At 37.4% G+C, this 24,403-nt stretch overlaps 1 protein-coding gene across 10 annotated transcripts in view; it reads left to right on the top strand.

Moving 5' to 3' along the window:
• Positions 1–24,403, top strand: part of LOC114300073 (two pore calcium channel protein 1A) — a 53,903-nt gene that overhangs the window by 20,745 nt on the left and 8,755 nt on the right. For all 10 annotated transcript variants that reach the window (XR_014338418.1, XR_014338417.1, XR_014338420.1 and 7 more), the window contains exons 11-19: positions 1,363–1,435; positions 10,467–10,532; positions 10,641–10,784; positions 12,100–12,157; positions 18,755–18,862; positions 20,230–20,293; positions 22,613–22,781; positions 23,170–23,234; positions 23,634–23,724. Coding sequence is in view for 5 of the 10 variants with exons in the window: in XM_082883787.1 (XP_082739913.1) it covers positions 1,363–1,435; positions 10,467–10,532; positions 10,641–10,784; positions 12,100–12,157; positions 18,755–18,862; positions 20,230–20,293; positions 22,613–22,781; positions 23,170–23,234; positions 23,634–23,724 (838 nt within the window). In the remaining 5 variants the exon portion in view is untranslated. The remainder of the gene's footprint in view (positions 1–1,362; positions 1,436–10,466; positions 10,533–10,640; positions 10,785–12,099; positions 12,158–18,754; positions 18,863–20,229; positions 20,294–22,612; positions 22,782–23,169; positions 23,235–23,633; positions 23,725–24,403) is intronic.

Raw genomic sequence — 24,403 nt, 5'->3', positions numbered from 1 at the left:
TCCAGAGCCGTTAAATTGGAAAAAAAAATATTTGTTGATTCGGCGTGTTCCTTCTTCAAATGGGATTTTTAAAAAGTGTTCTTAACTCTCCAAAGTTGACTTCGTTTCAGTGGAGGAGAATTGGTAGTGCAACTCTTGACTGGTTTAGAGGGCAATTATTTACTTTGGAAGCATTGAGTAAACCCAAGGGTTCATTACATGTGAAGAAGACTTTTTGGTCAAATAAATGTGCTTGATAGATGATTACTATTATTAATCTAAATAAATATTTATTTATGATATTTTGATATTTCTTTCCTAATACAATTACATTTCCTATTAATATTAGGATTTTAGTTTCCTATTTTAATTAGGGTATTAACCTATAAATAAGAGTGCATTGTATTATTATTATTATTATTTCTGAGAAGCAACCAAAGAAATTTTATTAATAAGGAAAAAAGCAATAACAAAGGGAAGACAAGATGTCCTCAAACAGAGATGAAACCAAACTAACAGAACAGAAAAAAAACATCCCTAAGACTAAGACTGACAAACTGCTCCCCATTCAAAAGAAAACAAAAAGAGTGGAATCCCTATGAATGGGGAAGACAAATAAGCCCAAAACGAAGCTAAATTAAATGACACGCCTTCTCCCACAATGAAACTTCATCCGTTCTCTTATCCTAAAAAATGTGAGCATTCCACTCGAACCAAATAGTCCAGAAGATGGCGAAAACAGTGCAGGACCACGGTGACTTGGCTCTTCTATTTACACCAAAGCCACCAAAATTAATTAACAGCATATGCGAGCATTCTTTTGGGGCTGCTCACTGTAAATTGCAAAGCCTAAAAAGACGCTGCCATAGAGAAATAGCCACGGGGCAGTGAAGAAATAAATGGTTTGCCGACTCTGCATTTCTTATACGTTATACACCATTGTGGACAACAAAAGTGATTAGGTCTTCTCCTTTGGAATAGATCATTGGTCATATTTCTTCCTTGAGCCAAGGACCACATGAAGAACTTCACCTTATGAGGAACAAAGGCCTTCCAAATTTTCTTATGAAATGGAAATGAAGGAACGTAGGACACATCAATGAGCTTATCAAACAAAGATTTGCATGAGAAGACCCCCGAAGAGTTGAGAGTGCATTGTATTATTCAAAGTTAGATAAATGAAATTTTCAGTTGATTAAGGTTGTGGTCTCTGTGTTTCCTCCCTCTTCTTTTTTTCCCCCTCTACATCGCACATCAGGTTGACTCCTTACCTGGTTAATGTTCTTGTTCAAATACATCTTTCATAGCTGTACAACAAGTATTACTACTTTGTGACTTGATCTGTTTGATATTGAGGTGTAACTTTCATTATAATATATGCAGAACATTGCCCAGAATATCACGAGAAGATTTTGAGTTAATTTTCGATGAGCTGGATGACAGTCATGACTTCAAGGTATCTTTTTCCTTATGTAAGCTTTGGTTGCAATGAATTTTTGGTCATTTATTTTTTGTTCTAAATCCTTTTGATTTTAAAATATAAAAGAATTGTTGACATACGACTTTTCTTTTGTCTTCCTTTGGTTCTCCTTTTGTTTGGGGTTACTTGGGTTGGGTGTTATTGGAGAAGGCGAAGGAGCTTCTCTTTTCTTTTGAGTGATGGCTAGGTGGCTTGGGTCCTGGCTCCATTCTCTATTTTGTGGTTACTTTTGGGAGAACGGAATAGAAGATCATTTGATGGTATTGAGATGCCTCATTTTTAAAATTAAAAGCCTTTTGTTGTCTTTCTTGTATAGTTGATTTTTGCAGGTGGTTAGCTCATCTTTGAACTTATATCTGGATTTTGTAGAGACCTTTGAAGAGGTTTTTGGTGTATAGTTGATATAGTTTTCTTTTGTATATGGGTTGTGCACTACTTGGTGCCTGTTAGAATAATTTTTTGCTTATAAAAGAAAAGTTTAATACTTATATAGCACTTGTGTTTGGTGTTATATATAGCATTTGTGTGCGTAGATATTTAATAGAATGCGTTATGGTATCTTATTAATACACCAAAGGGACAATCTTCTTATTGACTTCATCTTTCCTTTATTTTTCATGCCACTTTTAGGGACACTCTCTACTATATGCCTTTTATGGTGCACGTTGAAAGCATTCCACTAGTTAGTCCTAAGATGGCTGAATTGTGTTTCTAAACCTCCATGATCATATTTGTATCCTTTTTCCTTCTTTTTCTCATCCTTCATTTCTACTTCTCAAATTGATCCTCCTAATTACTATTAGAATAATATATTATTAGTTGGGTTATTATTTTGTTGTAATTATTATGTCTTAGGGCTTTTTTGTAATTATTAATCTTCATTAATATAAAAAGGGGATGATATCACAATCATACCATAACCTTTTTCTCTCTAAAGTTACATGGTGTCAGAGCCAAAACCCTAGCTAGCAGTCCCTTTTGCACTTGTTAGCAGTCTTTTCTCTCCCACAGTCTAATCGGCCCCTCACCCAGCCACCTATAGTCGACCTAAAGCTCTGAACTCCTTGCCTAGGTCTTGGATCTCCTCCTGGGCTCCCCAACAGCCTGTTAGGCTTGGACGACAGTCTCTTGGCCCTTCTAGGGGCCTGTCGGTAGCCCCTCTGGCCTCCTTGGCCCCTGTCAAGAGCTTTTCCTTAGCCTTTTGCCTCTGTCGGTCAGCCTCTGTTAGCCTAGTGTAATAACCGACTACACCACCCACACTCTCTACCGTTTGTAATGTTTGTTCCTTAAACACACTCTGCCGTCTGTAATGTTTGGTTAAACAACTTTGACCTAAATCTTAAAAAAAAAAAAAAAAAAAAAAACCTGGAGTCTTAATTTTTTATGTTTTTCTAGTTACTATTGTGCTTGTATTCCTCCACCTTCCGGATTTGTGATTTGCACTAGTTTTGTTAAGGGTTTGCTAGTACAGTATCTATGGCAAATTCCACCAGTGTCCACTACTTCTTAGACACCTCGAAGTGAGAGTTCCATTATACCTACTATTATGACTTATAATCCCAACACTAGTCTTAAAATCACCACCTCTTTATGTAATGGTTAGAACTATCTAGTATGGTCGCAGAGTTTGACTATATTTTTGAAGAGTAAAGGGAAGATGGGGTATGTTGATGGCAGGATACAGGCACCCAGCACCACTGGCCAAGGTTATGACCAATAGGAGGTTATCAACTCTTTGATCATGAGTTAGCTTATTCATTCGCTGATTCCAAAAATTAGTGAGTTACTTGTCTATGGAGACTGCCTAGGATATTTGGGATGTTGTGGCTGCCACCTATTGTCGCAAAGGGAATTTCTCACAGGCATTTAAGTTGCACCATTCTATTGAGAGTTCTGTTCAGGGGGAGCAGACTGTTCTCCAGTAATTCACCTTCCTCATCAACAGCTGGAAACGCTTTGATCACTTGCAGGACTATAAGCTTGTTTGTATTGCTGATTCCATCGGGTACAGGAAGTTCATTGCACAGGAATGGGTCTTCAAGTTTTTGGCAGGTCTCAATGTAGAGTATAATTCGGTTCGGAGTCGAGTTCTAGGTATGGATACTCTTCCTTCACTTTAGGAGGCATTTGCCTATGTATAGAATGAGGAGAGTCACTAGTCCGCTATGATGTCACCTGTCTCTACTGACTGCTCAGCATTACTGTTTGCCCCTAGAGATGGCCTCAGTCTGATTCCCATCTCTCCGTTTGCTGCCCGCTCAGCATTACTGTCTGCCCCTAGAGATGGCCTCAGTCTGACTCCCATCTCTCCGTTTGCTGCCAAGGAGTCTGTATTCTGCGATTATTGTCTCAAGTCGGGGCATACTCGTGAGACGTGTTGGAAGCTTCATGGGACTCCATCCGGGGATGGAGGTGATCGGTCTGGTTCTAGAGGAGGTCAGTCGGCCAGTCTAGAGGACGTGGCTCTCATCCACGGGCTCATCAATCTAGTGTCGTTGATAAACTTGATTCTACTTCTGTTTCCGTTGGCCAGGCTTCTGATGGTCTTTCTGGCATGACTACTCATGAGCTTGAGGATGTTCTGCATCACTTGTTGGACCGTCGGTATTCTATTGCTCTCAGTACATCTTCCTTGTCATTTGCCCGATCAAATAACTTAGCCTATTCTCCTCGTGTTTTCCTTTCTCATAAGTCTTTGTCCTGGATTATTGATTTTGGTGTCTCAGATCATATATGTGGGTTCTCTGATCTTTTCTCTGCCTATAAGCCCTCTTCAGGTCAGGACAAAGTTAGGATTGCAGATGGTATTGTTTCTTCTATTTCTAAGAAAAGTTTAGTCAATGTCACTCCTACCATCCCTCTATCTTCTGTTCTCCATGTTCCCAATTTTTCTGTTAACCTGATATCCTTGAGTTGTCTTACAAAGGATTTGAATTGTAGTGTGACTTTTTTTCTTGATCATCGTCTTTTTCAGGATCTTGTCACAAGGAGGACGATTGGCAGTGGTAGTACAGAAAATAGTCTCTACTTCCTAGATCAACTTGACAAGCTTGCTCATTCTTCCTCCACGAGTTCAAATATCAAAGAGGATTTATGGCTGTGGCATTGGCGTCTTGGGCATCTTTCTTTCTATTACTTAAGCATTTATTTCCATCTGTTTTTGCAGACAATAATGTGTCTGAGTTTCTTTGTGAGTCTTGTCAACTTGGAAAACAACACAGAGCTTCTTTTGCTCCCAGTTTTAATAAAAGTTTAGTTCCTTTTTCATTACTACATTTTGATGTCTGGGGTTCATCTCGTGTTATGTCTGTGAAAGGTCATCGATGGTTTGTTACATTTATTGATGATTTTTCTCGTACTACTTGGGTGTATCTCATGAAAGACAAGAGTGAGGTTTTCTCTGTGTTCCACAATTTTCATAAGATGATTTGTACTCAGTTTGGGGCCTCTATCAAAATCTTTTGTTCTGATAATGGGGGAGAATAAATAGATTCAGGGTTAGGGCAATATTTTTCTGCCCATGGCATTATCCATCAGAGCTCTTGCACCAATACCCATCAACAAAATGCGGTAGCGGAACGCAAGAATCGTCATCTTCTTGACATGGCTCGGTGCATGTGTTTTTCTATGAGTGTGCCTCGGTCCTACTAGGCCGACGTTCTCACTGCTGCCCATCTTGTTAATCGTCTTCCTATTCAGGTCTTGTAAAAACAGGCTCCCCTTTAAGTCCTCCTAGGTTCCGAGTTCTTGTTTTCTATTCTTCCTAAAATATTTGGCTATGTTTGTTTTGTTCACAATCACTCTCTTACTCGTGGTAAGTTGGACCCTCTCTCTCTCAAATGTGTTTTCCTTGGGCAGTCTCCTACTCAAAAAGGATGAAAGTGTTCACCTTCTTTCTCGTAAGTGGTTTGTATCCATAGATGTCACATGTTTTGAGTCCCAGTCTTATTTCTTGTCCTCTCCGGTGTCGCAGTCCTCCCTTCAGAGGGAACCTTGGTGTGAAGTGATTCTTGTGATTCCTATGGTGGAACCAGTTCTTGCACCACCACTTCTTACTGGAACTACAGAACCCAATGTAACCAAGGATAGGGAAGGGCAAGTTTATGTCAGGGACAAAGACAGACAAACAGTTAACTAGTTACAAGAGACCACTTCTGCTCCCCTACTGCCATCTTCTGCTTTTGATGAGAGTCCAGGTAACTTTGAATCTCTTGGATCCACTGATCTTGATACTTCTATTGATCTTAATGTTCTTATTGCCAAGAGAAAAGGTGTGAGATCGTGTACTCAACATCCTATTTCAAATTTTGTGTTCTACTCTCATTTGTCGTCCTCATATAGAGCTTTTGTGTCAAATATTTCCTATGTTAGCATTTCTAATCATTTTTAGGATGCTCTTGCTATCTTTGAGTGGAAACTTGCCATGATTGAGGAAATGAAAGCACTTAGGAAGAATGACACTTGAGAATTGACTGAGTTACCTAAGGGCAAACGACCTGTGGAATGCAAATGGGTATATACTGTGAAACACAAAGCATATAGGTCTATTGAGCTTTACAAGGCTAGACTTGTGGCAAAAGGGTTCACTCAGACATATAGCGTTGACTATTTGGAGACCTTTGAACCCATGGCTTAGATGAATTCAGTTGAAGTATTTCTCTCTCTAGCAGCTAATCTAGATTGACCACTTCATCAATTTGATGTAAATAATGCCTTTCTCTATGGTGACCTCGAAGAAGAGGTATATATGGATATTCCTTATGGTTTTGAGCCTCATCAGACAGGGGGTAAAGTATGTTGGTTTCGGAAATCGTTATGTGGTCTCAAACAGTCTCCAAGGGTTTAGTTTGAGAGATTCACTCAGACTATGCTTAAATATGGCTTCAAATAGAGTCAAACAGATCACACCTTGTTTGTGAAACATTCCTCACGTGGTAAGACTACAGCGCTCATTGTTTATGTGGATGACATAGTTCTTACAGTTGATGATAGTGAAGAAATACCTCTGTTGAAGAAATATTTAGCAAGTGAATTTGAAATCAAAGACTTGGGGGAGCTTGAAGTATTTTCTGGAAATTGAAGTTGCTCGCTCTAAGGATGAGATATTTATCTCACAGAGGAAGTATGTGCCTGATCTATTGAAGGAAACTGGGATGCTTGGCTGCAAGGCTTGTGACCCTCCACTGGAACCTAATCAGAAACTGGGAATGGTGAAGGAGGAGCAACTATTGATAGAGGGAGCTATTAGCCTTTAGTGGATAAGCTCATCTACCTATCTCTCTCTCGTCCTGATATTGCTGTTACTATCAATGTGGTTAGTCAGTTTATGCATGCTCCTCATCAGATTCACTTCGAGGCTGTCATAAGAATTTTGAAATACTTGAGGTCTGCTCTTGGTAAGGATCTTTATTTTTCAAAGCATAATCATTTTCGTGTGGAAGTCTATATAAATGCTAACTGGACTAGATCAGTAACTGATAGGACATCGACTTTAGGGTATTAGATCTTTGTTAGAGGCAACCTAGTTACTTGGAGGAGTAAGAAACAGAATGTGGTTGCCAAATCAAGTGCAGAAGCTAAGTTTAGAGTTATGTTACAAGAGGTGTGTGAGCTCTTATGGATCAAGTTATTGTTGAGTGATTTAGGTATTGATCAGACGGACTCCATGCGGTTATACAATAATAATAAGGCCACCATCAAGATCGCTTACAATCCAGTTCAACATGACAAGAGAAAGCATGTTGAGATTGATTGCCGCTTCATTAAGGAGAAACTCACTAGCGGCACAATATGTATATTCCATTTGTGTAGTCTGGTGAACAACTCGCTGACATCCTCACCAAAGAAGTTGGGAGTAAGCCATTACATGACATTCTAGGCAAGTTGGGCATGAGAGATATCTTCTCACCAGCTTGAGGAGGAGTGTTAGAATAATATATTATTGGTTGAGTTATTATTCTATTGTAATTATTTTATGCCTTAGGGCTTCCTTGTAATTATTAATCTTCATTAATAAAAAAAGGGAATGATATCACAATCATACCCTAACCTTTTTCTCTCTAAACTTACAATTACGTGTGACATCAAAAGAATACACGACTTGATTCTCATAGATAGTAATGGTTTGTGAAAGTGCTCTATTTGTTAAGTCACCAATTTCCCCAAAAACTCTGTTAGGAAATGGGCCAAACAACGTATATCAAGCTATTTAACATCCTCCCTCACGTGCAGCTCTGTCTTGCATGTGGAGACAAACAGAGCCAAACAGGTGGAGTTTGTTTCTTTCCAAAAAATAAATTTAATTGTTGGTTGGCAGTACTTGCATAACCATGGCAGAGGTTCTTTCTCTTTTATTTTTAATTTGTTTGTCTTTTTCGCTTTTGGTTCTGAATTTTGGGTTTCAATTCAATCATTACATGGCTTTGGGAAGATTTTGGTTGCTGCTCCCTTGGGATGCATTGCTGGTTCCTCAATCACTCCGGTGGCGAGAAATGTCCTTGCATTGTGGATCAGGACTGATCATATTCCTTGAATTTGTGTTGAAATGTCTTGGTAACAAAAAGAAAATATGGTGGCAGTGACGAACTAGAAGAACTGAAGAAGATGGCAGCAGCGAAACCTAATGGAGTGGATGTTTGGATGCCAATGATGGATGAAAAGCAATGGTATTGGTCTGGGTTTAATCATATATGTATACATATAATGTTCACTTGTGTGTGTGTATATACAGAGTCAGAGGTGTTGCTGCTGATGGACAGGGGACGGAGGTGGAGGTAGAGAGGATTATTGTGGTGGGCCACTCTGAAGTGGTTGTTTGGCTCAACTGTGTCTGTGTGTATATATTTATGAAGAGATGGAATGGGTTGTGTTGATAATAATGGGCACATAGATGGTGGATTGTTTATTGATGGTTGTAGCAGGGGAGGTGTTGGACTGGTGTTTGGTGATTGTTTGGAAGTGTTTGGTCACAATGATAAAGAAAGAGGTGGAAGAATGGTGACATCTAATCGTGGTAGAATTATAATTTTGTATGAGGGAAGAAGTGTAAAATTACATTGTCTGTTAATACCCGTTAACTGAAAACTGTGACTGCAGAGGTCTGTAATTTCAGAAATCACGAGGGAGGTCCTTGTAACTGTTAGAAACCTTAATGAGACTGGTTACCTACTGCCAGTGAATTTATCCACTCCGGATATTAGTAACAAGATCTTAGGCATATTTTTAATATGGAGATTGATGTAGGTTACCACCATGTTGGTTGGTTCTCCTTTAACCAGTTAATGGAGCAGAGATATTTTATGAAAGGCCTTCACCAGCCTACGCGTATTTAGATATCAGTTGAAATGCATAGGTGGCTGCCTCAACCTGAATCCATAGATATGCATGACAATAGAGGGGTAATAAGTCTCTAATCCTTTGGATATGTTCATTTTGCAAAATCATGCTAAGTCACCAATTTTCCCAAAAGCCTAAACTATTAGGAAATGGGCCCAACAATGTATATGAGGGGTAATAAGCCTCTAATCCTTTCGATATGTGCGTAAAATCAAGTCACCAATTTTCCCAAAAGCCTAAGCTATTAGGAAATGGGCCCAACAATGTATATCAAGCTATCTAACACTCTTCCTCACATTCAACCCATTTTTCACATGGAGAGACAAACAGAGAAGAAAACAACCAAACGAGGACAGAATACCAAATACCAACAGAGAGACTTAAACCCAAGTCCTCTCTCAACCAGAGCTCTATGTGAGAATAATATTAGTATATATATTATGTGAATATTGTTTCCTATTTATATATTATGTGAATTTTATTCTCACACTCTAATACCATGTTAAGTCACCAATTTCCCCAAAAGCCTAAGCTATTAGGAAATGGGCCCAATAATGTATATCAAGCTATTTAACAAATCACCCCCATTTTTTTTCTCCTAACTGATTTGATGTAGAAAGTATACCTGTGTCTTTGTATATAGATATACGTGGCCATCTCTTATTCACTATGTTTGTTCTATTCAAGCATTATTCCACTCCATGATAGGATCAAGGAGAAGGGATTGTTCCAGCTGCTACCTTCGAGTAAATATATTGGAGATATGATTACAATAGTATCTGTGGATACCAGATACAAATGGGAGGTCCTTCATGAGTCTATTCATTTTCAACTTTGCATCTTGTTGGAATCATTGCCTTATGAAGTTTGACGTCAGAAGATCCCTTCTACACCTTGTTTCCTCACATTGGATTTATCTTCTACACTAGATGCTCATACTGAACCTACTAAAAAAGAAAATGATTGTACCTAGTGCACAAGGTTCTCACTTACACAGGCTAATTCTCGTTATTCAAACCCATGCCATGAGGCCAGGTGGATAGAACTATCATCATGCCAGGCCCAGATCACGACCTCTTACTAAAAACAAAAGGTCATGTTGCTAAATGTAAAACTTTTGTTTTGTAGAGATGGTGACTTAGATATTCATGCATTTCTCTCGCGCAAAGAAGCAGGTGAACACGCTACTTTTGGTCGTAACCACTGTAAGGAGATTTTTTGGGCTTCTAAGGAAAAGGCTTGGGTGCAAATGAAAAGCTCATTTGACATCTTTCTCCATGCACCCTCATTTGGACCAATAAGAAAGGAAAAAATATTGGAGCTTGTAGGAGTTTACTCTGAATTTTATTGGGTACTTGAAGTGAGTTACTTTTCTTATTTGTCCAAGAAATACTTTCTCTCTGCTGAATCTAGGTAAGTAGATTGTATGACCTGTGCAAATTTTCTGCCAACAACTTTGGCATTTTGTTTGTTTTGAGATTGTGCTTATAGATTTGTCAGTACCTTTAAATGTTGATCTCTCATTTTCTTTGTTTTTTCTGGTGGACAATTTACCTGCTTATTAATTAATTTAGCCGCTCAAAAAAATATGTAGTTATTTTAATATTAACTGTTAGTCATTTGGATTACTTTTCTTCTCTATTGCTTTTTATGATTATTTAAATGTATGTAGATTAATTTGGATGAATTTGATGACCTTTGCAATGCCATCGCACTACAATTTCAAAAGGAGGATTCAGTAAGTTGCATTCAACTAGATCTGAAATATAAACAACACATTATACAATTTTAGTAATTAAAAATAGCTTTTACTTTGCATCTTTGACAATGTGTTTTTTGTTTGCAGCCATCTTGTTTCGAAAAATTTCCAACAGTCTACCATTCGCCTTTATCTGAAAATCTAAATGCCTTTGTTCGAAGTCCCAAGTTTGAATACTTAGTAGTCTTCATTCTCATCTTGAATCTGGCTGCTGTTATTGTTGAAACAACGGTATGTGTTAAATACATAGAATGGGAGATTTAGTATTGTAATTTGATGACCATTTAAATTTTTTTATTCAGAATACTTGAATTTTACAAATTCAAGCTAACCTGTAGTTCACTTTGAGAATACTGTGTTCATATTAAGTACATGGATATACTTGCATTTCCTCAACTTTAATTAGATGCCATTTTATCAAGCTCTTGTATTGTTATACTGAGATAATTTACTTCTTCAATTCTGAATGTTTGAAATACATAAAAAATATTCAGTGTTGTTGATAAATGTTTGTTGGTTGTGTTCTCTTTCTTGTTCTCAGCTGCATTTTTTCCTCCAGAATAAAAAAATAAAAGAAGAAAACTAAATGGAAAACTTATAATAAGATAAGGAACCCAACAGCAAAGACTTCTAATCAATCGGCCAATCTTCTCATTGATCAAAACCAAGCGGATCTTGAAAATAAGTGTCTGAGGACATACATAAAGGTTTTTGCCCGAGGAAACAAGTTAAATTATCCCCCTGACAACATTGCTCGTGAGTTAAGTGTTTCAGGTAGCTAGTTTATGTTTATCAAATGGATTTAGCCCATGTTAATATGCTGAAACCTTTTCAGCCAACCCGTCATGGACTAAGCAGCCCAAATACTTTTAAAAAGGTGGTGTGTCCATGTCGGACACTTACGGTCACATGTCAGATACACATTCAAATTGTCCATCGCTTTGATATACATGGAACACATTACAAACCATGTATATTTATGAAAATTAATCTGTAGTCCTTTAAATTTCAGAAATTAGTGTTATGTTGTATTTTTTTTATTCTTTTATTGGAATATTCATGTATATTATGAAGTAAATATATAAAACTATACATTTTGCATGTGTCCTCCACGTGTCATGTCTCACATCTTTTGAACATTTTCGTGTCAGTGTGTTTATATTGTGTCCATGTCCGTGAGTGTCTTACCACTGTAACTAGGACAACACCTAGTCAAGTTTAGTAGCCTTGTGTCTGTTGATAGAATTTATTTCCTCCATATCCTGGTCAATTAATTTGTTTGAGAGTGGCCTATTCACCTCCCTCTTGGCAGAAGCTTGTACACCCTTGCAATTTCAAGTAATTAGTATGATTCTTTATAGCGCTGATTAGTTAGACCAGACAAATGAATGTCGATAATTATAAGTGGTTGGAATTGAGGTCAGTCGAGTCCAGCTAAGTTGAGCACGCACTATTAATGGAGAGCTTTGTAGTTTTTTGAATTCTTACATGGTCTTGATTTCTTTATAGTGAAGTATGCTAATATTCTATGTTGCCTGTGTTGCAGCTTGATATAGAGAATAATTCTGCTCAAAAGATTTGGCAAAAGGTAGAGTTTGTTTTTGGTAAGTGCTTTACTCTCTAACCTTTTAAGACATTCACTCTACCAATGATCTATTTTCTTAATGCATAAGTATGCACAGAAATGGCATGTACGAATGACTCATGCCCTTTAGTGCTACCCTGCTATTTACATATTTCTTCCTTCTTGTTGGAAATAAAAGAAATGGTGTTGAATCTATCAATTTCCTAATCCTAGACGTCAAGGTTTTTTAAAATTGCAATCTGCAACTACCAAATCCAAAGGAACCAATGAAATGACATCGTTGGAGTATAAAATTTTATGCATGAATCGCAATATTTGGAAATGCATTGGTTATTTATAAGCTTGATTTTGACACCCACTAGGAGGGGAAAATATTAAATATATATATATATATATATTACATGTTGATGAATGAAGTTGGGGGAACTGCAAATTAGTACAAGGAAGAAAATAATTATAAATTCATGGAGGTGCAAGTTAGAGTTGTGTTTTAGGTCACGGTTTTTACTTGCACTAGAGCACGGACTCACTTGCACCTCCATAAATGTATAACTATTTTTTCCCCTTCCCATTGATGTGAAATTCCCCTAATAAAGGTCACACTTGTAATTCACCAAGTTATGATAATGATTTAAAATTGACAAGGTAGATGGACATTGAAACCTAGATAAAATTCTGGAGGAATTATGTAACTTTGAGTCTAACTCACTATGGATGGTGATAATGATAGTCTTGTTGGTGTGAAAATTATTGTCATGTAAAGTAAAAGGGTGGATACTGATATGTATATATAATTGGAATGTATAATGAAGCAATTTAGGGTTAGGGTTTCGGAGGAATAAGAAGAGATAAGAGAAAAGAGAGAGAATTTTATATATCTGGAATGAATCTATAAATTACATTAGCCAAAATATATATACAAACCCTAATATAGTGATATGACCATCGTACCCTCTACTTAAGTAAATATTAATAGAAGAACTATAAAATAGAAACTAAGAACTATCCTAACATTTCCCCTCAAGCTGGAGTATAGAGATCAAACATGCCCAGTTTGGCAGATAAACGATGAAACGAAGATCGAGCCAAAAGCTTAGTAAGAATATCACTCAATTGATCTTCAGAATGAATGTAAAGAGTCACAATTTGCTTGCGGAATAAGAGATCACGAATGAAATGGCAATCAACTTTGATATATTTGGTTCGTTCATGAAACATGGCATTGTTGGCAATGAAGATAGCCACCTGATTATCACAAGACATGCATTGAACCCAGAGCATCTCAGAAGCAGTATGAGTCATGGCACGATACTCGGCCTCAACAACAGTCTGTTTCTTGCTACGCCAAGTAACAAGATTATCACCAACAAAGGAATAATGGCTGGAGGTGGAATGGTAATTAGTCTTATTACTAGCCCAATCAGTATCATTGAAACCGATTACAGATAATAAGGAAGAGGGGCGATAGAGCAAACCCCGACCGGGGGCATGCTTCTAGTACCGCAAGATACGACACAACAGCAAAATGAGGTTGGCGGAGAGCATGCATAAACTGACTAACCACTCTTACGGCACACGTAATATTGGGATGAGTGATAGTGAGATAAATTAACTTTCCAACCAACCGACGATAACGACCAATATTAGGAAACAAGTCTCTGGTGTTACCATCAAGTTTTACACTAAAATCCACGGGAGTATCACTAGGATGAGTGCCTAAGAGGTCAGTCTCAGTGAGAAGATCAACAACATATTTCCATTGGGAGAGAAATATGCCCTGAGAAGAGCGAGCAACTTCAATGCCAAGAAAATACCGAAAATGACCCAAGTCTTTGGTGTGATATTGTTGTCCCAAATACCGCTTCAAATCAACAATACCAGTGGAATCACTCTCAGAAATGATGATGTCATCGACATAGACAATACGGACAATACGAACAATACTCCCAGTAAACGAGTGGTGAACAAAGACAGAGTGATCAAAGGTGGAACGGCTAAAACCATAGACAATCACAACGGCACTGAAATGATCAAACCAGGCACGAGGGGACTACTTGAGACCATACAAAGCCTTCTGCAATTGACAAACAAGATGCTCATGACCGGAAACAACATAGCCAGGGGGGCTGAGCCATATAGACCTCCTCGTGGAGATCCCTATGAAGAAAGGCATTCTTGATATCAAGTTGATATAAAGGCCAAGACTTACTAACGGCAACAGAGAGAAGGATCCGAACGGAGTTAAGATGAGCCACAGGAGAGAAAGTCTTCGGGTAATCGACACCATAGGTTTGTGTGTAGCTTTTGGCTACCAAGTGAGCCTTAAGTTGCTCAATAGTCCCATCAGGAAGATAATAGTATAAATCCAACGACAACCCACAACAAATTTGGCAAAAGGTAGAGAGGTAAGTTCCCATGTCTAATTTTGATGAAGGGCATGCATTTCCTCATCCATGACATGCTTCTGACCAGAGATGGACATAGCTTGCTGAGATGAATGAGGAATGGAAATACTAGACAAGCTACAAGCGAAGGAGTGAAGACCAGGAGAGTGACAAGCATAAGAAACAAAATTAGCAATAGGATGGTGAGTGCAAGTACATGTACCTTTGCGAAGAGCAATAGGACGATCATCAGAGGGTATAGCAACAGAAGGAATAGGGGAGGCAGGAACCTCAAACGCAGGAGATGAATTGGTCGGGCTATAAGACACAATGCGACGAGCTTGAGACCTCTAATAAACCTGCAAATGAGGGGTAGAGGCAATACTAGAGGGAGAAGATATAGAAGAAGAGGGAGAAGACAGAAGATATACAATAGGGAAGAGTAAGGGTGAGGGAGGTAGGCTCCCCCCACGACAAGACAGAAGATCAGTGGATAACTGATGCCAAGAGGATGAGAAAAAAGGAGTGGACTGAAAAGAGGTAACATCAGCACTAACAAAGTATCGACGTGACTTAGGATGATAATACCGATACCCTTTCTGAGTACGAGAGTAGCCTAAGAACACACACTTGCAAGCACGAGGAGATAACTTATCCAAACCGGAGCCAAGAACATGGACAAAGGCAAGACAGCCAAAAACTCGAGGTGACAAGAGAAAAGGAGACGATGTGGGATATAATTGATCATATGGAGATGTGTGGACAACACTAGAGGGTATGCGGGTTAATAAGAAAACAAGCAGTGAGAACCACATTACCCCAAAACTGTTTAGGGGCATGCATATTAAACATCAGTGGCGAGCAGCATCTCACAAATGACGGTATTTTCACTTTGCAATACTATTTTGAGGAGATGAGAACAACTAGTCTGATGAATAATACCACGATCATCACAAAAGGTAATCACAATAGACTGCACATATTCTAAGGCATTAGTAGACCGAAATATCTTAATACGTTTTCCAAATTGAGTAAAGACTTCATTATAAAACTTAGAAATGATAGAAGGCAAATCAGGGCGCTGTTTTATTAAAAATAACCAAGTCATCCATGAGTAATCATTCACAAAAATAACAAAATAGAAAAAAACCATTAACAGTGGAAGTTCTAGAAGGACCCCAGATATCTGTATGGACAAGAGCAAACGACTCAGACACACGACTAGCACTACGACGAGGAAAAGAACTATGGTGATGCTTTCCAAGTTAACAGGCTTCACACTCAAGTTTAGAGACATGACTCAAATTAGGAACAACTAATTTGAGCTTGGCTGAAGAGGGATGACCCAAGTGAAAATGCCACTAAAGAGGAGATATAGTAGCGCTCAACACAATAGATGGAGGAGGAGAAGTCTCAGTGTCCAAAAAGTATAAGTCATTCTTCTCATGTTCCGAACCAATCATCCTTTGGGACTCTGGAGGTCCTGTAAAACACATGAAGTGGGAGAAAAGGCTATGAAACAATGGAGAGCTTGAGTCAATTGGCTAACAGAAAGGAAATTAAATGGAAACTTAGGAACATAAAGACCAAATGGTGAAGAAAGGGATGAAGTGGGATGAAGAGGACTTGACCACTAACAGGTTGAGAAGAGTCATCAGCAAGTATAATAATATGATCAACAAGCCGAAGAGTATAAAAAAGAGAGGAATTACCAAAGACATGGGAACTACCACCAAAGTCTAGAAGCCAAGACTGAGTAGACTGGGCCACACATGCAACATTACCTGAACTAGCCATAGTAGCAGTAGAGGATGAAGGCAAACTAGGCCGAAGAGACTGGACAAGAGCGGTAAGCTCACTAATTTGAGTAGTGAGAGTCTCATGAGAATCAACTGGAGAAGCAGCAGAACCGATGGAAAACAAGGGTGACTGTGAGGATGGATCATCCATAACCTAATGCATATGATCAGGTTTGCCATGTTTCTACCAACGCCAAGGTTCAATATGACCTTGGGAACCACAACGAGTACACTTGTGATCACCACGTGTGCGAGAACCAGGTCCACTATTACTGCCTCCACGAGAACTACCACTACAGGAACCACCTCTACGAGAACCCTAGGGACCAAAATAAGAACCTCGTGAACTAGAAGAGCCATAAAAACCCTTGCGAGTAGACCCTCGATCACTACTACTAGAGACCAAAGCAAAAGAAGCCAATGTAGAGGACCCAGATGGGGGTTGGGATTGGCCCAAAGAAAACGTAACAGCCGAGAATAGGCATTTGCAACAGATGGTAAAGTCTCATTGACAAGAATTTGATCCTTGAACCCCCTTAATTTAGGATCTAAGTCGGAAAGTAAGGAAGCCATCATAAATTCTTCCCAATGTTACTTCTATTTATTCACATCAATAGTGAAAGACTGATGCTGCAATAACTGATCACATAAGATCTTGAGACTACTATAATACTCGGGAAGTGATCGGCTAGATTGGCGCATATCAAAAATCTACTTATATAACTCATAAACCCGAGAGACATTACTCTGATCCAAAAAAGATTTAGCCAGGGAGTCCCAAATTTTCTTAGAACACAAAATTCCACGGTAGTAGCAACATGTGGTTCTAGACTATGCCAAATCCAACCCATAACATAGGAATCCTCACTTAGCCAATCATCGTAGCCTTTATCATCCTCAAAAGGTGGAAGTTCAGTAAGAAACCGTGACTTCTTCCTGCTACTTAAGAAAATCTTAACCGCATGAGCCCAAGCTAGATAATTTAAACCATTTAATTTCTTAGTGGTAATTGACTTGGATATTTCATCATCCTTAATTATAGAGGATTGAGAAGCAAGTCTTGGTTCAACCATAGTACCAAAGGAAGATGGAAGAGCAACCACAAATTTAAACAGAGCAGAAAGAAGCAACCAACACAGCAACAAGAATAGCCCAACAACAATCAAGCCAAAAAACTCTTAACAATGGAACATCAACACATAACCAAACACCAAACCCAACAACAAGAATAGTCCAAGAATAGATTTCCAAGTTAAAGAATCAATCCAGAGAGAAGACTTCCTATTTGTCGAACAGGGAAATGCTGAATTGACACAATAAACTCCAAAAAAATGCACCACCAACTCTCAAAACAACAATCAAGGATAATGAGGCAACCATTTTCGGCTCCCATAGAAGGCAATCCAATAGGTAGAAATCGCAGATAACTCACAGAATCACAGAACAAAAAAATGACACCAAATAATTCGAAAATCATTCAAAAATACAGAACTTACAACAGATGGTCCCAAAAAATTCTGAACATATCACCATTAACCTCAGGAAAGAGAGGCGATCTAGTAGGTAGCAACTCGTCCGTACGGACTATGACATCATGCTGACATCATCATTCGAAACTTGACGTCAGTACGTCGTTTTCGCCTCAGAAGAACTTTGAGAGGCTGATAACCACTAGACAAGGATGGATTGCTACTCTGATACCAAATTGGAATGTATAATTAAGCAATTTAGGGTTAAGGTTTAGGAGGAAGAAGAAGAGATAAGAGATAAGAGAGAATTTTATATATCTGGAATGAATCTATTGATTACATTTGCCAAAATATATATACAAACCTTAACATAGTGATATGACCATCGTACCCTCAACTCAAGTAAATATTAACAGAAGAACTATAAAATAGAAACTAAGAACTATCCTAACATATATATATATATATAAATTAGCTCCTCTTTCCCCCCCACCTCCCGGTATGATAACTTGGAGTCATACCCACTATGCCTAAATAACTTATTTGACTACCATAAATTATAATATAGATAATTTTGTATTATTCAGTCACCAATTTTTCCAAAAACTTCAGTTGTTAGGAAATGGATTATCTATAACAAACTATCCAACCCTCCCTCACACGCAACACTATCTTGCATGTGAAGATGCAAACATCCATACATGGAGAGAAGAAATAATCCAAACTATAGAAGAAAGAATGCAAATGAGGACCAAATGCCGACAAAAAGACTTGAACCTAAGACCTCCCCCATCCTAATCTTTGATAAAATGGCCCAACAATGTATTATGCGTTTGATGGTTTTATTTTTACATTGGCTTATTTTTTTTGCCATATTGTTGTTTTAATATTTTTTTTTCCTTTCTTTGTTGCGTTGGCTTTGTTTTATTTATTAAGAGTTGATGATCAGCATTTTGTTTCTTAGGTTGGTTATATGTCATAGAAATGGCACTAAAAATCTATGCGTATGGATTTGAGAACTATTGGAGGGATGGTCAAAATCGTTTTGATTTCATTATCACATGGGTTATAGGTAAGTGCTGACAACTATTTAATCCCATTATTAATGTGTCATTTTTTTGTTACATTTTTATTTTTTTATAGTTACATATATTTATATATGTCAGCTTTTCATGTAAAAAGTACATACATATTGAAATTGTGCAATTTGTATGGAAAATTGTGCAGCAACTACATTGAACCTTTACCTACAGTTTAGACCTTGACCTTGGTTGGTCCACAAGTTGACCTTCACAGTGTAAATTGGGTTTTTATCAGATAATCAAGGCCTTTAGGTTTAGTCCATGGGGTTTAGAAATCCGCGGCGTGACATTCTGCCCCTCATTTCCTGATTGAGTTTCTGGGCCAAAACTAAGTTTAACATGATATGGATGTCAGTACGCACATTAAAATGGAAAATATATCTCAGTTCAAGTTGATATTTCTGATTTCCACCTCTAAAATATATCTCAGGGTTATCTCAGTCTCACCCATAAGAACTTTAAAAAATGGAAGCTTTAAAAATGTTATTATAAACATATAGATGTAATACAGGAAGGAAAAATTATCAACTGATCGGCATGGAGGAATTTGTGGCTGAGGTGCAAAATTTTCTGAAATGAACTGACTGATTATTTCTTGAGTTTTCATACTGCAGGTGCTTTTTGCTTTTTCCACAGCCTACTGGTTGCTGCTCTTGGGACTGGGAGAAGGGGAATTGCCCCAGCTCTCTTATTCAATGAATTTACATTAAAATAAAATAAAATAAATAACATAGTAAAGAAGAGCAGCACTATAGTCACCTGCATGGAAAATATTTGTGTAAGTGCATATAATGCATAGGATTCTAAAAACACCCAGTACCAACAAAGATGGGTTACATGCTCAAGTTTCTTTACATGTTTAACCCAAAAAATATAATGCTGCATAGGCCTTCTTTTACCACGAGAACAACATGGGAAAGACCATGCTGTCATTCCCTGGGAATTAGAAAGCAATCTTTCATAGTTTTATTTATTTATATATATGCATTAGGTTTTCATTTATTTATGAATTGCTTGTTGAATTTTTTTTGTTTTAGTACTTTTTACTTCATGCATTAAGGGCAGCCACTTCATGCAAATTATGCCAAAGGTTAGGTTTACCCAATCTATCCCTTCCAGACCTCATTCAATGGGACTAAATTGGGCGTACCTTTTTGTACTTTTGCTTTATGCAATTGCTCGTTGAGTTTTTCAGTGTAGTACTGTTTATTGGCCCTTGCATCAAATACACTATAACATTGCATCAAGTATGCTTCATTTCCTTTATAATTTAACAGTATTTTTCTATTGTGCCTTGCATGGGAATCTTTGTTAGTTATGCACTGTATTTATCTAATGAATACTCCCGTTTTTCCAGTTATTGGAGAAACAGCAACTTTCTTGGACCCCGATGGACTGACTTTTCTTTCAAATGGGGAATGGTAAGGACCATAGTTGTCAAATCGGGATACGAATCGTGTATTTTATTCATTTATTTATTTATTTTCTAAATCACGTATTGTATCGTATCGTGTATTGTAAGATACTATAAGTCCTTTAATAATGGGTAGAAAATTAATATCGTTATGAAAAACAAATATATTGTGAGAACAACACACTTAGCTGTTGGAATGTATCCCACATCGCCTAGAGTTGCTCCATCTATATTGGTTATAAGGCTTCAGTTTCCCTCTCCTTAAAGTACTTGGGTTTTAAGGAGAAATATGAGTTGGGCTTTTCAATTTGGTATCAGAGTTTTGGTTGGGCTTGTGATTGGTGTGCCATTTGTCCGGCTACTGTATGTTGTGGTCCAGGAGGATGTGTTGGAATGTGTCCCACATCGCCTAGAGTTGCCTCATTTGTACCGATTATAAGGTTTTAGTTTTCCTCTTCTTAATATCTGCAAAGTTCCCTAAATTAAATATATACGTGCATCAATACACATTGTCTCACAAGACATAAATCAATAATGCAAGATACTTAATACCATAAAATATAATAGATATGTCAAAAAGCTTGAGAAGTAAAATAAAAATACCATTCTCATATCAAAAAATACTTTTATTTACTAAGTTAATGAATTTTTTTGACAATATTTATTTACATAAAATAATTTGATAAATTTAAAAAAAAAAAAAAAAAAAAAAAATTGGTTAAAGAAATTTACGCACTAAAGTAACACATGTATCGCATTATGTATCACGTGTGGTATATCACATCATGTATCATATATGTATCATAAGATACATTTAATTTAAGATACGTATTGATGATAGTATCGATTTACCTTTGAAGAGTATCGAATCGTAAGATATTGACAAACACTGGTAAGGACATATGAACTGTGGAACTTTGTGATTACTAATTTACTATGAATCTGGTGCATAATCAGATTTGCAAATAATTGTATGCATATTATGAATCTTGTGCATAATCACATTCATGAACATTCACTTAGCTGTTGGAATGTATCGCACATCACCTAGAGTTGCTCCATCTGTATTGGTTATAAGGCTTCAATTTCCCTCTCCTTAAAATACTTGAGTTTTAAGGAGAAATGTGAACTGGGCTTTTCAATTTGGTATCAGAGCTTTGGTTGGGCTTGTGATTGGTGTGCCGTTTGTCCGGCTACTGTATGTTGTGGTCCAGGAGGATGTGTTGGAATGTGTCCCACATCGCCTAGAGTTGCCCCATTTGTAGTGGTTATAAGGTTTTAGTTTTCCTCTCCTTAATATCTGCAAAGTTCCCTAAATTAAATATATACATGCATCAATACATATTGTCTTCACAAGACATAAATCAATAATGCAAGATACTTAATACCATAAAATATAATAGATATGTCAAAAAGCTCGAGAAGTAAAATAAAAATACCATTCTCATATCAAAAAATACTTTTATTTACTAAGTTAATGAATTTTTTTGACAATATTTATTTACATAAAATAATTTGATAAGTTTTTTTTAAAAAAAAAAAAAAAAATTTGGCTGAAGAAATTTTCGTACTAAAGTAAAATATGTATTGCATTATGTATCACGTGTCGTATATCGCATCATGTATCATATATGTATCATAAGATACATTTAATTTAAGATACATATTGATGATAGTGCCGATTTACCTTTGAAGAGTATCGAATTGTAAGATATTGACAAACATTGGTAAGGACATATGAACTGTGGAATTTTGTGATTACTATGAATCTGGTGCATAATCAGATTTGCAAATAATTGTGTGCATATTATGAATCTTGTGCATAATCACATTCATGAATATTCTTTTTTTTCTAATTCTCCCCCCCCCCCCCCCCCCCTCACTTTTCAAGGTTTCCAAGAAGATTCAATTTTCTTCTTTGGTGTAAGTTTCACCTCAAATCTTATACTGCGTAAGTGAATATATTATAAATACATGTTAACTTGCATGTCCAGAAGCATATAACCATACTTGTCCATTATTTACAACTGATGCAGCAACATCTCAAACAAACTTCATGACTCTGGACAGACACCCAAAACAAATAAATGAATAAACAAATAAGTAAATAAAATGAGGCATGAACTTCTTGCATGAGCCTCATTGAAAACCCAAGGTATGTAGTTAAAAATAGACATATGACATAGCATTGGGCTGTTTTCCTTGATTCCTTCTCGTGTCTGGAAAATTGTTTGTTTGGTACTAGCTGTTACTGCCTAGAGTGTTGGCCTCTCAATCACTTCCTTGATGTGATGATATTTATTTAATTGCTTCTTGTCATTTGCAGGATCCGTTATCTTCTTCTTGCAAGAATGTTACGATTAATTAGGATATTAATGCATGTCCAGCGCTACCGTGCCTTCGTTGCCACATTCTTGACCCTCATACCAAGTCTAATGCCATACTTGGGAACCATATTTTGTGTCATGTGCATCTATTGCTCTCTTGGTTTACAGGTACAACAGGTTCTATCTTCACCTGCTTCCATTTTGTTGTCTTGGTTTCTGTGTGGAGACAGAAATGGATTTGGCATGGTCTCTATCATTTTAAATTTGTGCTTAGTTATACTTGGGTTTAATTTTTTTCACATCCTTTAATTTCGAAACACATGGAGGTCATCCTTATTCACCTAATTTGAATTTCAAGTCAAGTTAAGGTTTTCATGTAATTTTCAACTTTAATTCTATGTGGTTGACTGGTTATCTGTCTGCGGACTGCATAATTTGACTTAATGGGCACCTCAATGTATCTACATAACTAATGTGGATTTTTCATTCTCTATTGTACCTGAGTTACTGTTGCAGCACATTGAACTTTCTTTTTCTCCCCCTCTTTTGTTTCCAGATCTTTGGTGGTACAGTTAATGCTGGGAACCCTGATCTTGAAGGAACAGATCTTGCTAAAAATGAGTATCCTATGGCATCAAGAAACATTGTTATTCACTGAATAGTTGTCTTTTATCTAATAGTGGATACATGTAATATTCCTGCAGGCCATTTATTTTATGGAAAATGATTCATCCCCTCAAAAATCTCCCACAAAAGCACCCCTTCAAAGACTCTGACTGGTAAGAGCTTAGCGCTGCAGAGTAAGTGAATAGACTCTTACCGGTTAGAGTCTATGAAGGGGTGCTTTTGTTGGGACGTAGCATGACTGTTATTTTATAGAATGTTAACAAGAAGTCTGCATATAGAAAACACCTCCATCTCCATAACTGGCACTGTTACTTTACCTGTTCATCGCACTTGCTAAGACATTATCTCTGGGTAACTCTCAGTTTTGTGACTCAATTTTCTTGACAAGATCAGCTACGTACTGTTCAATTTTAATGACTACCCAAATGGGATGGTGACACTTTTCAATTTACTAGTGATGGGAAACTGGCATATATGGATGCAGGTATCACTAATCTGTCATGATCACCTATATCTTCTCTGCATTCACGCTGCTCTGTGCATGACTGAAGAATATATCAACTGTCATGGTTTTTCATTTATGATCATCTTTACTTGGTTAGCTAGTGACAAATATGCCTTTCATTGCCTTTTTGTATGTCCCATACACTTATTAACAACCAATGATGTTGGTGCCTTGTTTAGGGTAGAGCTGACTAGTAATCAGGTTTTGCAAGTATCTGACCAGTCGGCTGTTAAATTAGGTTCAGTTTATGTGAATCCGGTTAATTATGCAGAACACCTACTCAAAACTTATTTATTTCAGATAATCAGCGGATATTGCCTTCTTCGGGTTATTGTTTGTTTTCAAGGACATGGAATTCCATACAAACCACCAGGGAGTTATGAAATTTTATACGAGGACCATGCCTAGTGGCTTTGGAAATTTCTCAGGCATGCACTAGGTAGACCTTGGAGGTAGAATAGTTAAATTGTGGGAAACCTTTAATAACATTACCTTTTTAGAGAGATTGTGCCCATATACGATGTGTTAACTGTAAGCTACGAAGCATGGATACTTCGAAATGGCCCCCGTACGCGTACCGGATACGGATATGCGCCCGATACGGCGGGATACATATCAGATACGGCAAAAAAGCATCCTTTTTTTTTTTTTTTAATTT

Source organism: Camellia sinensis, chromosome 8 (assembly GCF_055761805.1).
Source record: "Camellia sinensis isolate YWXY chromosome 8, ASM5576180v1, whole genome shotgun sequence".
Taxonomy (NCBI): domain Eukaryota; kingdom Viridiplantae; phylum Streptophyta; class Magnoliopsida; order Ericales; family Theaceae; genus Camellia; species Camellia sinensis.
This window is presented reverse-complemented; position numbering and strand designations above follow the sequence as displayed.